This window comes from Heterocephalus glaber, unplaced genomic scaffold, assembly GCF_053883595.1.
Source record: "Heterocephalus glaber isolate CG9 unplaced genomic scaffold, H.glaber_assembly_v1.0 deba00000122, whole genome shotgun sequence".
NCBI classification, from domain to species: domain Eukaryota; kingdom Metazoa; phylum Chordata; class Mammalia; order Rodentia; family Bathyergidae; genus Heterocephalus; species Heterocephalus glaber.
The window spans coordinates 2,421,581-2,438,298 of record NW_028258138.1 but is presented as its reverse complement, the minus strand read 5'-3'; the positions used below and the strand labels follow the sequence as shown (position 1 = coordinate 2,438,298).

At 42.0% G+C, this 16,718-nt stretch overlaps 2 protein-coding genes across 5 annotated transcripts in view; one reads left to right on the top strand and one right to left on the bottom strand.

Moving 5' to 3' along the window:
* Positions 1 to 16,718, top strand: part of Dscam (DS cell adhesion molecule) — a 589,901-nt gene that overhangs the window by 359,332 nt on the left and 213,851 nt on the right. The window lies entirely within an intron of this gene.
* On the bottom strand, positions 10,727 to 11,384 carry LOC101719807 (EKC/KEOPS complex subunit TPRKB). The gene is given in 1 exon segment (XM_013071365.3): positions 10,727 to 11,384. A coding segment is annotated over 1 exon segment (528 nt). The 5' UTR covers positions 11,337 to 11,384; the 3' UTR covers positions 10,727 to 10,808.

Genomic DNA, 16,718 nt, shown 5'->3' with positions numbered 1-16,718 from the left:
TGCACCCCTTCAATATGCAGAGAGAATCAGGCCCCTGGCTGTACAGATGGCACCTGGGACCCTGCAGCCCCGGGTGCAGGCCATGGTGTGTGGGGAATCCCAGCCTCTTGCCGTGTCCCCCCAGGTCCATCCCGAGGTCCCCACGTGTCCTGCAAGGTTTCGGGACAGGAAGCTCAGCACAGAGTGGGTCTCCTTGCTTTCCTGTCTGGAGTGGGGAGTAGCTGGGTGCTGCCTTCTGGCGACCCCTTCACCAAGTACCCTGACCACTGACACCACGGGGCGCAGTGCAGGGACAGCTTTGTGCCGGAAACCCCATTCCCTGTGTCACCACTCCTGCTTTCTGACATCAGTCGGCCCCTAGCTCCTTAACCCCGGCACCCACAGCATTCACAGGTCCCACGCCCACCAGAGAGGGGTGGCTCATCTTCCTGTCTCCATCCCCGGAGTTTACCATATTGTCTGTAGAAGGTGCAGCATCTCCAGGTCATGCTGCTCTTTGGGCCTCTCATAGAGGTGAGCAGTGTGGACCCCAGGCTCCCATCTTCTGAGGTCACCTGAGCGTGGCGGTAAAGTGACTGTCATTTGCAGAAGTTTCATGCCGAGTTTTCAACAACTGCTTCAGGAAGACATAGTTTCTATTATGAATAATACGGGAGAAAAAATAGATCTGAAGCAGCAACAAGGACACAGCTTCCATGTGTAACCTGGGAACTAAATTCTTGCTGTTAGTGGAGTAACCTAAAGTGGGTAAAGAAGGCTGAAGCAGGGCATTCACTGCGCCTCCTCTCTCGAGGCCCAGAAGGGAGCCCCTTCCAGCGTTCGGTGTCTGCCCGGAGGTGCTGGGGCTGCAGAGTTCAGCCCAGGATGCGGCGCACACAGCCTCCCCTCAGAAGCCTGCCCTTCAGCGGGGACTCTGACTGTCTCTGTTCCGGAAAACAGAGGGGGTTCCATTCTCTGCGGGGACGTATCACTGAATCCTGGAAACCACCAAGAGGGGAAAAGACCATGTCAGATTTGTTGCAATGTCGGAGGATACAATTCTTCCATTTAGTTAGAATCACAATCATAGGAGAAGTAATATTTTGCAGTTTGTTCTGTTTGGTTACCTTGGGCTTTGCTGCCTGAGCCTGCGGATGCTCTGAGAGGTGTTGCACATCCCAGAGGAGAGCGCTCTGTTCAGGGCCTTGCGTGTGGACGGGCACAGAGCGCAGACCCTGTGAGGACGGCGTGTTCAGCAGGACTGTGAGGCTACGTGCATACATGACATAGCCGTGTTCATGTGTTACTTGGCTCATGAGCATAAAGATACATTTCTATGTAAATAAAAATACACCTGATAACAGACACAGCTGTGCCCATACTTTACTCGTGCACAGATGGACACAAGTGTGTCTGCTGTGCTCCTGCACAGGTCAGGTAGATGCTGTGATTGCAGGCCCATGAGCATACAGGTGACCTTGGGGTTCAGGGAGACCACGCCGCCCGTGTGACACTGGCACACGCACCCCACCCCCACCCCGACTATGCTCCTCGTGGCCCCACTCATCAGACAGTCCCTCCTGCTCCCCATCAGGCACAAATCTGCCTCCAGAGCATCCCTCCTTCCTGGTCCCATCATTCCCTGTCGGGCACCACGAGGCAACTGTAATGTGGTGGAGTACTACTCGTCCATGAAGAATGGTAAACATGAGACATTTCAAGATAAGTGGATGCACTCTAAAACCATACTCCTGAGTGAAATAAATCAGACACACGAGGGTAAATGTCCCATTGTCTCTCTGGTTTGAAAAACCGAAAGTGAAAATAAGGACCAAAAAGAAAAACATATTGTGAAATAGGAAGAAATTGTTCAAAATTATACCAAGTGTGAGATACTTTGTTAATAATTAAATGTTTTATTCAAAAGAGGTATAGTATTATTAGGAAATGAGTTGAGATAGATTAGCAAGTGAAAACATATTCTTTTAAGATCCTGATACACAGTGTATTTGCCATTGTTATTCTCTAATAATTTTTGTTGCGAAAAATTATTTTTTCATAGGATAGCTTCTATATTTTCTTTATTAATATCTACTCATATTGCATTAAAACTTAAACTGTGCCCACGAATGCCCTGTAGCTGTGCCGTGGGAAGTGGCCAGGACACTAACATTGGTGCAGGACAGAATCCCCTCCACTTCACAGTTCTTCTGCCAGTCGCAGCTGCCCCCACCGTGGACAAGGCCTCTCTGTGAATCCCACTGGTCCTCGCTGCTCTGTGCCCACGCGGGGCACATCTCTGTGAGGCCAAGCGGCGCTCTGTGCGAATGTGCTTCCGCCTGTCCGCACCCTTGCACTCCCTTTCCGAGTGTCCCGGAGTGATGCTGCCTGCACCTTCCTGTTTCTTTGCAGTTCTGTAATGCAAGCATGCATCTCTCACTACTTGGGAATGGTTGCGGATGTCTCTTCCAAGTCTGCCTCCTACCTCTGTGCTTTGGGATCTTCCCTCCGATCTCACTGGAGAAGCCTGAGTCCACGAAGATGAATCCCTGCCCCGTTTCCCTTCAGTTCCATCTGCATTCCCACTGTCTACCTCTAGGTCTTCAGTCAGCGTTATCCATGTGGACATGCTCGGGGACCCATTTCTCCTTGTCCCATACAGAGTCCACTTGCCTAATCCTGTCTGCTGGCCAGATGCTTTCCTCTCCTCTCCACAAAGCGAGATAACTTGACGGGGCTATCGGAAACGAGCTCAGCTCTGAAATGGAGTGACCTTTCCACCCTGGATGTTTTGTCTGTTTTTTTAAATGATGCTTATTTGTCCTCGTGTTTGCTAGCTATAGATTTGTTTATATGCATTAGGTTAAATTTACTAATATTTCATCTAAAGCTTTGCTTCTTTTTATTCCTTTCATTGATCGATTTTTTAAAAAGCTGTTAAGGGCTGGGGATGTGGCTCAGCAGTACAGCACCTGCCTGGAAAGCTCGAGGTCCTGAGTTCAATTCCTGGTACAAAAATAAATAAATAAACAAAAATAAAAAGATGTTAAAATTACTGAATGTAATTGTTGATCAACTATTTTCTGCTGTGATCGCTGATATTTTTTGTCTTGAATTCTGCCATATATAATTTTTAAAAATCATTAATCACCTTTTCTATCTCAGATTTTCCTGGTGGATCATTTTCTGTTTCTTCATCTCCGGCTCCTCTGTAGTCTTTTGTTTATGATGTTGATCAGACCTAATTTTTTTTTTTTTTTTTGGTACTGGGGATCAAACTCGGGTTCTTGCACTTGCGCAGCAGGTGGCAAAACCACTGAGCTGAATCCCCGGCCCCAGACCTAATTTTTAATCCAATCTTTTTGTGTATGATTTTTAGCCCATATTTACATATGTTTATTTTAATTTATCTTTGAATTATGTGGACCAAACTATTTCCTGCTTTCCATTCATTGTTATTTTCTGTTTTCTCCTTAGCTTCCACTAAACTCGCTCAGGCACTGATAGGGAAGCTCACAGGAAGTTCCGTTTCTCCTAGAAATATGTGCAGTTTTATCGCTGTGTGCCCAGTTTTCCTTGTAGACGCTGTCGTCAAAGAGTTGGTTAATTTGTTCAAGAAAGAACAGTTCTCTCGTTGTATGCATTAATTCAGGGTTAGAGTAAAGCACCTTGTTCTTGCTGATCTTTACTTTTCAAGCTGTCTGTGAGTGGTGAGGAAACCCGTAGGTTCCCACTCTGAGCCTTGTGCTGAGAAGACCAAAGTGTATCTGTGCTGAAAGTCATCTCTTCTGGGTTCTCCTCATACAGAAACTGAGGCTCGACAGAGTAGAGACTTGTTCGGGGACACACAGCTGGCCCACAGCAGTAGACAGGAGGTCCCTGTATTTAGTTTTGTATGGATTTATGCTAATCAGAATGAAGAGTATGGAGGGAACATATGGGGCAAATCTTTTCTTGGTCCACCTTCAGGTATTCTACAGTGCGCCTCTATTGTATCAGCAGTGCAGTGTCCTAAGACTTGTCCAAGTAATTTAGCTCCTTACAGCTTTGTGGAAACAACACAACTACCATTATCATACCTCTTCACTATGACATATTTCATCGCTTTACTCAGAAAATACAGCTACCTTATGTCACTAATGATTACTAGCCAGCCTTCTAGAGAGGAGTGATGTCTTCTAAGTCAAGTTGTCACACGTACTAAGTCAGTGGTCTGCTATTTCTACCAATCCTGGTAAAGGAGCTAATTAGAAAAAGAAGCTAAGTTTTAAAACCCATGCCACCCATCACATGAATCTTATTTGTCCCTGTCGTTGGGCCTAAGGACCATCCCCTCCAATTAGAGTCACGTCAGACACCTGCACAAATGAAAACAAAATGAAGCACAAGCCACGCAGATGACACCAGAGCCACAGTCCACGGTGATTCAAATGTCCTTTCCTCAGGACTAGTGTCGTGGGTCAGCTCAGATTCAGCAGAAAACTGACTGCTGTATTGAAAGTCTGCTGTGCACACACTGCTGGCCTCATCCAGGGGTATGTGTCCTCCATTCTCCTCCATCCACAGGGACTCTGTTTAACTGGAAGTTCTCATGAACTCTGATGTTTTCCATTAAACGGGTAACGATGTGCTCTGTATTTCAATGTGATCTGATTATAGCTGTAAGACACTTTCTAAAGTTCACCAGCCTTGCCCTCAGAAGCGTCCACTTCTGTCCAGCCAGTGTCCATCCTAGTGAGCAGTGTTATGGAAAAGCGTTGAAGATGATCCATCCTGAAAGGCCTGGGAGGAGATGCCGATGTTGACAGGCCCTTAGAGCTTCTCTTACCATCCTCACCCTACACTTCACTGTGCCTGAAGCATTTCTTTATTCAATTACTTTTTCTTGCATGGATTTTCTTGGTTATTTTAGGCAGTTTTTTAAGTAAAAAAGCTATTTTAAGCTCTTTCCTCATATTGTCATATTAATGGCTCTGTAGTTTTTCTCTAATCTGCCAGTCCAAAATAAGCATCCTGCGTAAGAACTACCTAGTATAGAAGTCATTGTAGAAGACTCGGCTACTTCATCCCCCATTTATTGTAACCATTAGAGATGAAGGCAACACTCAGTTCCAGACCATGGTTGAAATCAGGGCAGCTTCAAGAGTAAAAACAACAACAAAAACTGTAGGGAGCAGGGAAAGGGGCTGTTACCAGAACCCCTGCAGTGAGTCCTGGTCTCTTGTGAGCCAGGACAGCACAAGGTGGATTAATTAATAAAGACAGAAAGGAGACTTAGAGGGAAGCTGAGCTTTGGGCCTGATCAGTGCTGCTCTGGGCAGCAGAGCCAACGGCCCCTGAGCTTGTAGCACCTTTATTCATACATGGGGAGTGACAGATGACTCAGAGGACCCCAGCAATGATCCTAGAACAATGAGGAACTATGCAGATGAGGATTTTGTTTCTCCCAGGTTGTTGCCAGCTGGTGTAATCCTGTTCTGGAGCATCATAGCATCACAGGACCACTGAGGCTCTAGCTGTGACTGGAGGCAAAAATCTAGTTATATCTGGACATGCCAGAGCCGGCCTGTAGCCAGGAAAACTAGGCCTAATTGTAATTTAATTGTGAAATGATTTTCCCCCCAAATTCTGTAGAATTGCTCCTGACAAAAAAAAAACAACGGTTTTTTTTTTCTTTCAAGTAATGAGCACCTGTTGAAAAGAAACCTTCGGCTCTTCTCTGCCTGCTCTGTCTTCCCTGATGTTCGGCGGGAAGGCAGCAGGGCACTGCTCTTAGAGGGTCTTCCCGGAAGAGGAGTCAGCGTATGACAGTTCTCTGGTCACAATCCAAGATGAGTGAAAGCAGTGTGGACAGAGGGTGTTGTGCTGAGCGGCTGGTGGGGCAGGCAGACCCGTGTTTGCTATCCTTGGTGCCCAGCATTCTGCTTCACATCCCACAAACTGATGCAGGCTGGGCTCTGCAGGAAGCAGCCAGTGCGAACTCAGCATGCAGGGGGCTTTCAGGGAGAGTCTTGTGGCCACCGCATGAGGAGAGGAAGGGAGGAAGCAGAGGAGGCTGAGCTAGTTGCAGCCAGGGGACAGCCTCATCCTGTGACCCCGGAGCTTGCTCAGGAGCAGGATTGGCCTCAGGGCATCTGCAGTTGGGGCAGCAGCAGGGAGACAGGGAGGATGGCACTGATTTCAACACAGGCTCATCAGAGAAACCTGGAGGAGGTGATTTGGAAGCAGAGGAGTGAGCCTCCTACCAAGCGCAGGCAGGTGCAGGATGAGGTTGCAGGAGCAGAGAGACCTGCTCACTGCAGTGTTTTATGGAATTAATCTGCTGTAGGTGTAGAAGGGATTGCAGTGCAGATAGATTAAAAATTTTTTTAAAAAGAACACTGATTGGGACACAGTGTAAAAGCTGTCGTGAAAGATGATGACTCTTAGCACGTGTGGAAGAAATAACTGGGCAGAGGAAATAGTGGGAAGCAGAGCAGACAACGCACCGCAAGTGGCTGGAGATCACACAAAGATACAATGAAGAACACGTTGGCTGTTCCAAGCTTCTTACCCCTGTGAGATTTGCCACGGCTACCAAGAAGAAGGAACTGAAGACAGAACTTACACAGAGGGGAGCCATGATGTGTTTGGTTTGGAATTTGAGCTGCTTCCGGGGTTTTGAGATGAGGATATTAGCAGACGACAAACTAGCAGATGTAGAGCTTGAGAAGCAGCTTTTGGTTGAAAATTTAGATCAGGGAATCAGTAACAGTAAGCTGACAGCTGGAGCCAGGGGGGTAGATGGGACTGAGGAGAACTGAAGTACTCTGCTATGTTTAGACAGTTAAATACCAGGAAGCAAGCAGGAATGCTGGCGAAATATTATTCTTGAGAATATTTTCCTGGTCTCTTTAACTCATAATTAATCTTAGATCATGTTAGCCATAAAAAGTTGTATCATTCATTTCTAATAATTGAAAAAAGTTAACACGGCATTGGCCATGTTGGAATCCTTATTGAGTAAAATAAGAACCATAATTCTATGTAGGAGAAGCTCCTTGCATTAAGAAATAGCACTAGAAAATAAAATAGTCTCACCCACCTTTAAAACTTCCCATACAGTAGAGTGTGTGGACAGGTAGGTTTTATCACAGCAGTGTCTACAGCAGAGAGGCATCCAAATGACAGAGGGGTTGGCATGCGAGACTGCAGATTACCGGGCTCGTCCTGACGACCACCGTGAATTTAGTCTCTGTGATTTTGTTGTTAAGGTGGCTGTTACCACAAAGTGAAAAGAAAGACGCGGATGAGAGGAGCCCTGCACACAGTTGACAAGAAGGTAAATTGGTACAGTCCTAGAGGAAGACCCGTGGCAGTTCCTCGAAAAATAAAAACTCGAAGCATCATGTAATCCAGTGATCGCACCTTTGGGTACAATCCAGGGGAAATGAAGTCTGCGTGTCACAGTGATATCTGACTTACACCTTCATAGCAGCCGTGAAAACAACCTACAGGTCTATCATGAGATGAATGGATAAAGAAAATATGTATATATTTATGTATAATATACACAGGAACATCATTAGGACTGTTTATTTTTTTGTTTTACTGGTATATTTTTTTTAAATTTTATTTTATTGGTACATTTTAGGTATGCAATATAATGACATTCATCATTGGAAATTTGCACCTTTACATAGTCTCTCTTGGTTCTTATTTTTTCTCCCTTCTCCTGCCCTCCTTTCAACCCTTCCATTCTTCCCTATTTACAAAGAGTTTGTTTCCATTTTTCCATTTTCTCATATTATTTCCATTCCCTTCTTTCCTTTCCCCAACCCCTCCCACTTCCCCTTGCCCTTTGCCCCTTTTCTTCCTATTTCACATTATCTATTAGACCTTTTAATCCTTATTTACACTTTCAGTTTCTCACACTAGAGAAAGTATTCAGTATTTACACACATGTGTCCTATTTATTTCACTTAAGAGTATCGCCTCAATGTGCATCCATTTAGCTATAAATCTCTCTCATTTCTCATTTCTATGGCTGAGTAGCACTCCATTTTATAAAAAACACCACACATTTTATCCAGTCTCCAGTTGATGGGCAGTTGGGCTGTTTCCAAGTTTTAGCTATTACAAACTGTGCTGCCATGCACATGGGCGCACATATATCACTGTGGTATGATTCTTTTAATTCTTTGGGGAAAATATCCAGCAGGGGAATAGCTGGGTCAAATGAGACTTTCAGTCCTAGTTCTTTGAGGTATCTCCATACTGATTTCCACAGTGGTTGCACCAGCCTACACTCCCACCAGCAGTGGAGCAGGGTTCCTCTTTCCCCACAGCCCCGCCAGCATTTGTTATTGGTTGATTTCATGATAGCAGCCACTCTTTCTGGGGTGAGGTGGAATCTCAGCATTGTTTTCATTTGCATCTCTCTAATGACCAGTGATGTTGAACATTTTTTCATCTGTTTATTTGCTATTTCTACTTCTTTGTCTGAGATGTGTCTGTTCATTTCAGATGCCCATTTTTGGATTGGGTCTTTAAATTTGGGAGGTCTGATTTTTTTTTTTAATTCTTTGGCAGTACTTTTATTTTTCCTGATCCAAAGGTTCACAAGAAGTTGAAAACATAATTTATAGCTACAGAAATAAAACTCTTACAACTTGTCTTCATAATGTACAAATTAATAAACATGAGTTTAATTTCACTGCGTCCCGCATTCCACAATGCAAACATGTGTAGAAGTTAGAAGGCATCATTTGCAAGATTACTATGACACGGGCATGCTTATACCCTACGGTGTGGAGTGCAAAGTGGAGCCATTCTGGACTCACACTTTTGGGGGGGCGGCTATTATAAGAATATAGAAACATATACAAATTTTTTTTGCAAAGAAAAAACAGAAAATTAAAAATGACATGTAAAAATAGAACAATTTCCTATGTGGTACACTGCACATCAATTGGAAAGAATGTTTTTGAGCCCAGTAAGCAGCAGCATTAAGGATCTGTGGTCACCCAGATTTGAGTTTTAATTCTGTTTATAGCACTGAGATTTCGGTCAGCTTCAACTCTCTAAGCTTTGAAGGAAAGCATGCTTTTATAACACAGGGATCTAGCAAAGCAGCACATTACCCAAGTGGTCAAAGTCAGCCCTACCCATACTAGGACCAACAGACATTGTGCACCTCCTGATGAAATGTAATGGGAAGAACTTCATCTAAATTTTAATAATTTAAAATGAAACAAGCAGTATCTGCCAGGTGTTATGGTGCACACCTATAAGCTCAGCACTCCAGAGGCTGAGCAGGAGGATCCCTGTGAGTTCGTCAACCTGAACTACATAGAGACTCTGTTTTAAAAAACAAAACAAAAACAAACATAAGCACTATCTATCACTTCTATATGGAAGCTTTACAGCTACTAAGAAACTCACTATGCTCCCTTCCAGCTATGAAGGGATCAGGGAGCACAGGCTGAGACAAAGCCTTCAGCACCTGGGGGTTCCTAAGTCACTGCAGTGAGTCTTCCTACTGATTCAGGATGGCTCTGCAGAGCAAGACATAAATTTCTGTTGTATCCAACCAGTTAGCTTTTGAACTGTTTGTCACTGCAGCCTAACTGACCCACAAGTCCACAAACTACAGACCTCTGTTCAAATCCTGCCCAGCACTTGTGTTATAAACCAAGGTTGACTGGGACACCAGCATGTCCTTATGTGTGGCTGCTTTGGCACTATAACTTGTAGTTGTGTGGTTGCAGTGGATCGTGGTCTGCAAAGAGGAAAATTTTTATGTCTTGTTCTTCACAAAAGAGTTCCAGTTTGGTGAGTCTTTTTGTTTGTTTGTTTGTTTGTTTGTTTGTTGAGACAGGATCTCAATATGTAGCCCAGGCTGGTCACAAACTCGCAGCAGTTCTCTTGCCTCAGCCTCCTGAGTGTAAGAATCACAGGGGACCACCATGCTCTGCAAGTTTGCTGAGTCTTGACCAAATCTATCTTGACTGACACAATCAAAAACATAGGTAAGGGCTGGGGATTTAGCTCAGTGGTGCCGCTGCCTGCCTCGCAAGCAGAGGGTCCTGAGTTCGATCCCCAGTAACAAAAACAAAAAACAAACAAAAAAATAAAACAAGCTTGTAAAAAAAAAATAGGTGACAAGAAAATCCAATTATTATTATTTTTTGGTACCAGGGATCGAACTCAGGGACTTGTGCTTGCAAGGCACGTGTGGTGCTACATCCCCAGCCCAAGTAAATCCAATTATTTATCAAACATGACTGTTCTCTACCTATGTGACCTTAAATGACTTCACATTTCTACAATTAATTTTTTTTACATAACAAGACTTTTATTCAATGTACAGTTCCTTCCTTTACCCTGCAGTAATTTGTGTCACCAGGAAACCCTTCAGAAACCCCCGGCCTCTATTCCTTTCTTTTTTCTCTCTTTTTTTTTCTTTTTTGTTTTTTGTAGTACTGGGGATTGAACCCAGGGCTTTCACATTGTTTCTACAAGTTTTTAGTTGCTCCTTGTATAAAGTGGGGGTAAATACACTGTTGACTTTGTAGGCCTTCTGTGAGAATTAAATACCCATAAAATACAAAACAGGATCCAGAAGCTTGGAAGGGAAGTGCTGGAGTAGGCTGAAGTAGGGATGGGATGTGAACTGGTGGATATAAGATTGCTCAGGTAAGAACCCAGTATACTGTAGGCACTCAATAAATGGTGGCATTTTTTTCTTCTAATTATATAAAAATGTATTTGAATATATACAAATGTAGAGATAATAAAAAATAGTATTTTCTTTAATCCTGACAATTTCTGTTAATATTTCTAACATTTCACAGAACTTCTTTGGTTGACATTCTACAAACGATGCCATCCAATAATGTCCCAATGCTTTCTTCTTGTGACGACAATTTATATATCTTTTTGACTTCTGAAGTATTTGTTATTTCAGGAAGGTTTTTCAGAGAAACCTGAAGACCTTCCACTTGAGATATTAGGTACTCTTGATTTATGTGTTTATTTCCCTCTTCGATGTAAACAATTAGAACTGATGTGTCACTTGCTGAGACACCAAATTTTTTCAAAGTTCCTGAAATATTGTTATTTGGGGACAGATTGAAAATAATTTCAGTAGATAGAGTTCATGTCTTCATTTTTCCCAGTTTGTAGAGGTGAATTGCTTTGTTTGCTGCCACAAGTATTTGAAGTGGGTCAACAATCACTGTAGGATTTATTAATGAACGATCAATGCTGCCTTCCATGGCCTTTTTTCTCAAGTCTCCAGCATTTTTCACATCTTTAAATAACAGAAGGGTCACCCTGCATTCGGGAAATATATCCAGCTGATGTGTTAACTGCATTTCATAGACAAGCAGGATTCTACCGCACCAAGCCTAAAAAGCAACAGATTTCTTTTTAAAAAGTTAACATTAGCTGGATATTGTGCTGCATGCCTGTAATCCCAGCACTAGGGAGGCTGAGGCAGGAGGATTGGAGGTTCAAGGCCAATCTGGCCTACACAATGAGTTCAAGGCTGTCGTAGACAACACAGCAAGACCCGAAGCTCGTCCCCTCAGGAGGTCTGATTTTTTAAAGTTCTTTTTAGATTCAAGATAGTAGACCTTTGTCTGAGGAACAGCAGGTGAAGATTTTTCCCCACATTGTAGGTTGTCTCTTAGCTCTGCTGGTGGTTTCTCTTGCTGTGCAGAAGCTTTTTCATAAGAAGAGATCCCACTTGTTGATTGTTTGTGCTAGTTCACAGGCAACTGAGGTTTTGTTCATAAAATCTTTTCCTACACCAGTGTCTTCAAGGGTTCTACCTAACCTCTGTTCCAGCCAATTCAGCGTTTCTATTTTAATATTTAGATCTTTAAAACATTTCGATTTTAGTTTAGTGCATGGTGAGAGATATAGGTCTAGTTTTAATCTTTGACAAGTTGAAACCCAATATTTCCAGCACCATTTATTAAAGAGGCTATCTTTCCTCCAGTAAGGGTAGTTGGCTCCCTTGTCAAAGATGAGGTGGCTGAGCATATCTGTAGTTGTTTCTGCATCTTCTAATCTGTTCCACTGGTCCTCCAGTCTGTTTCTTTGCCAGTACCATGCTGTTTTTTTAATCACAGTAGCTTTGTAGTATACTTTCAAGTTGGGGATTGAGATACCCCCTGCCACAGAATTCCTTTTGCTATTCTGGGTCTCTTCTGGTTCCAAATGAATTTTTTGATTGTTTTCTCAAGGTCCATGAAGTATGCTGCTGGGATTTCAATTGGGATTTCATTGAATCTATATAGCAGTTTTGGAAGTATGGCCATTTTTACTATGTTGAGCCTTCCTACCCAGGAGCAGGAGATGTCTTTCCATTTTCTGACATCATCTTCAATCTCTCTTTTCAGAGTGCTATAGTTTTCAGAGAAGAGGTCTTTGATTTCTTTCTTTAGGTTGATTCCTAGGTATTTCAAGTTTTTTGGATGCTATTGTGAAAGGAATTGTTTGCCCTATTTCTCTCTCAGTGAGTCTGTTGTTCGTGCAGAGGAAAGCTATTGATTTTTGTGTGTTGACCTTGTATCCAGCTACTCTACTGAATTTCGTTATTAAGTCTAGAAGACTTTTGATGGCATTCTTGGGGTCTTCTATATAGAGAATCTTGTCATCTGAAAATAATGACAATTTGACGTCTTCATTTCCCATCTTTATTCCTTTTATTTCTTCCTTTTGTCTAGCTGTGGCTAATGATTCCAAAACTATATTGAACAGAAGTGGTAATAATGGACATCCTTGTCTTGTTCCTGATTTTAGTGTGAAGGATTTCAGTTTTTGACTATTTAGTATGATATTGGCTGTTGGTTTTTCATAGATGGCTTTTAACAGATTGAGGTAGAGACTCTCTATTCCAATTTTTTTTAGGATTTTTATCATAAATGCATGTTGGATTTTGTCAAATGCTTTTTCTACATCTATTGAGAGGATCATATGGTTTTTCTCCTTGGCTCTGTTGATATAGTGTGTTACATTGATTGATTTGCGTATGTTGAACCATCCCTGCATCCCTGGGATGCATCCCACTTGGTCAAGGTGTATGATCTTCTTGATGATCTTCTGCATTCTATTTGCCAGTATCTTATTAAGGAGTTTTGCATCTGTGTTCATTAGTGAGATTGGCCTATAGTTCTCTTTTTCAGTTGGGTCTTTCTCTGGTTTGGGGATCAAGGTGATGCTTGCTTCCAGGAATGAATTCAGGAGTATTGCTTCCCTTTCAATTTCATTGAAGAGTTTAAACAGTAGTGGCAGTAGTTCCTCTTTAAATGTCTTGTAGAATTCAGCAGTGAAGCCATCAGGACCCGGGCTTTTCTTAGTTGGTAAGTTTTTAATTATGTTTTCAATTTCATTGATTGATATCGGGTTATTTAGAATTTTTAGGTCTTTGTTCAACTTTGGTAATTCATACATATCTAGGAATCTTTCCATTTCTTCTGTGTTTTCCATTTTATTAGCATATAGGTTCCAGAAGTAGGTATTGATGATCCTCTGGATTTCTACTGGGTCCATTGTAATTTCATCCTTTTCATTCCTAATTGTATGGATTTGGGCCTTTTCTTTCCTCTTTCTGATAAGGTTGCCTAAGGATTTGTCAATTTTGTTTATTCTTTCCAAGAACCAACTCTTGGCTTCATTGATTTTTTGTATCATTCTCTTCACCTCCATTGCATTGATTTCTGCTCTGATCTTTATAATTTCCTCCCTTCTATGGCCTTTGGGTTTGTCCTGCTCTTCTTTTTCTAGAAGCTTGAGATTCAGCATCAGATTGTTTAATGGGGCTCCCTCTGTTTTCCTAATATGAGTATTCACTGCTATGAATTTCCCCCATAAGACTGCTTTTATTTTGTCCCATAGATTCCAATATGTTGTATTGTCATTGTCATTTATTTGAAGGAACTGTCTGATTTCTTCTTTAATTTCCTCTGTGGCCCATTGGTTATTCAGAAGTGTGCTGTTCAATTTCCATGTATTTATGAAATTTTTGCAGTTTCTTTTGCTGTTGATCTCCAGTTTCATCGCACTATGGTCTGATAATATACAGGGAATAACTTCAGTTCCTTTGCACTTACTTAAACATGTTTTATGAGTAGGTATGTGGTCTATTTTGGAGAACAACCCATGTGCAGCTGAAAAGAATGTGTATTCTGATTTTGTGGGGTACAACACTCTGTAAACATCTGTTAAGTTCAAGAGTTTGATTGAGTTCTAGTATTTTATTACTTACTTTTTGTCTAGTTGATCTATCTATTTGTGACGGTGGGGTATTGAGGTCCCTCACTACTATTGTATTAGTGCATATATGACTTTTCATGTCTGTTAGTATTTGTTTTATAGAGTTGGGCACACTAGCATTTGGTGCATAGATATTTATGATTGTCATCTCTTCCTCTTGGATTGTTCCCTTTACAAGGATGTAGTGTCCTTCTTTGTCTCTCTTAATCAGTGTTGGTTTGAAATCCACTTGATCTGCAAAGAGGATAGTTACTCCCGCTTTTTTTCGGGTTCCTGTCACATGGAGTATTATTTTCCATCCTTTAACTTTCAGTCTATGAGTTTCCTTTTGAATTAAGTGTATTTCTAGTATGCAGCATATTGTTGGATCTTGTTCTTGACCCATTCTGCCAGTCTATTTCTTTTGATTGGTGAATTGGGACCATTAACATTGATGGTTATAACATCATTGTCATGAGTTTTTCTTTTTGTTGGATTCTCTCCCTTTGCTTTTAATTTCTTGTCGTGCCTGGTGGATTCATTCTGCTGGGCTTCCTGGGGTGGTGATCCTCATTGTCTTTTCCTAAGATTTTGTCTAAAATTTTTTGGAGTGTTGGTTTGGTATTTATGAAATTTCTAAGGTGCTCTTTGTCATGAAAGTATCTTATTTCTCCATCAATGTTGAAAGATAGTTTTGCAGGGTACATCAGTCTGGATTGGACGCTGTTTTCCTTTAGGGCTTGTAGTACTTCACTGCAAGCTCTTCTTGCCTTGAGGGTTTGCATTGAGAAGTCTGCTGTGATTCTGATGGGCTTTCCTTTGTATGTGATTTGTTTCTTTTCTCTCACTGCTTGTAGAATTTTGTTCTTCTGTTGGATTTCTGGAATCCTAACTATTATATGCCTATGTGTAGATTTTTTTTTTGATTAAGGCTAGCTGGAGTCCTATATGCCTCACTTATCTGTATGTCAAGTTCTTTTCCCCTCCTTGGGAAGTTTTCTGCCATCACTTCTGTGAAGAGTTTTTTTTATGTCATCTGCACTCTCTCCTCTTTCTTCATTGACTCCAAACAGTCTTATGTTATTCTTCTTTGCATCATCTAGCAGCTGCTGGATTGATTTCTCGTGGTCTCTTACAATTTTAAAGCAATTTTTCTTTTCCTGTTCACTAATTGCAATCTTATCTTCTATATCTGAAATTCTTTCCTCACTTTGGCTCATTCTTCTGTATAGACTTTTAATCAAGTTTTTAATCTGGAAATGTTTGCATCTATTTTATGGATTCCATTTGTTTCCTATGTTGGGATTCCATCATGTTCCTCAGATCTTCTATTTTTTTATCTGTGTCCTCTCTAGATTTATTAATCATGTCTTGCACTATGAGCACAATTCTGCTGTTATGTGAGAAATTATTTCTGATTTCAGTTTTTCCAGATCCTCTTTTGTTGCCAATTCAGAGAGTCCAGGTGGTTGAGTATCAGATTGTTCCATCTCGTTTCCCTTTGGGGTTGCTGTAGGTGATCTGGAAGTCTGGTTTTGAGACTTGTTCACATGTCTTCTCATTTCCACGGGGTGTGTGTGTGTGTGTGTGTGTGTGTGTGTGTGTGCTGCTGGCTCCTGCGTGGCTCACCTCCTCTGCGCTGGGAGCGGTAGTGCAATGGCCCGGAAGCTTCCTCTGCACCTATTAGTACATGTTTGCAGTTCATGTAGTTTACAGTCATCGCGGGGTGTGGTTACATGTACATACCACAACTTGTTACTTTCTTTTTAATCCCTTTCCCTTCCCTCCCCCTCCCTCCTCCACCAATTCCCCATCCCATTTTTCATTCTTGTTGATCTTATTAATCTTAGCTCATGTTATGGTATACATGTTTACATTCATTGGAGTATTAGGCTCCTTACACAGTACATCTTTATTCCATTTATTTCCCCTTCCCCTCCTCCTAACCCCACACTCTTGTGAGAGATCCCACCCCTTGTCCCCTTGTACTCATCCTTTATTATTCTCCTTTCTGTCCTTTGCCTCACTCGAATGAGAGATACCATGCAGTGTTTAAGCTTGCGTGTTGGTTTATTTCACGCAACAGTATATTTCCAGGTGCTTCCATTCTCTTTGTTTTGGATCATGACCAGTTCTTGAAGTCACAGCAGGGTCAGTAACCTCCCACTTTCTCAAATTAAAGAAAATGTAGGTGATTTGGTCCAGCTGTCTTTCTCTGCCTGTAGGGGAAAATGTTTCCTTATAATTTAGACTGTGGCTGTTCCCCGGTATTCTCTGCAAACTTTGGGTCACTCTTTTCTCTTCTAACTCCTGCCTTAAAAGAAGTATGCCTCTCAGTTGAGCAAGCCTTAAATAATAAAAAGTGTGAATTTCTCTAAACACACCTAAAACCCTAATTAATTCTGTCACAGAAACTCAGATGTGTCATTTCTAATCAATGCCTGGAGGAAAATGGATACTATTAAAGTTTCTGTTTCTGTGACCGGGGCTGTTCT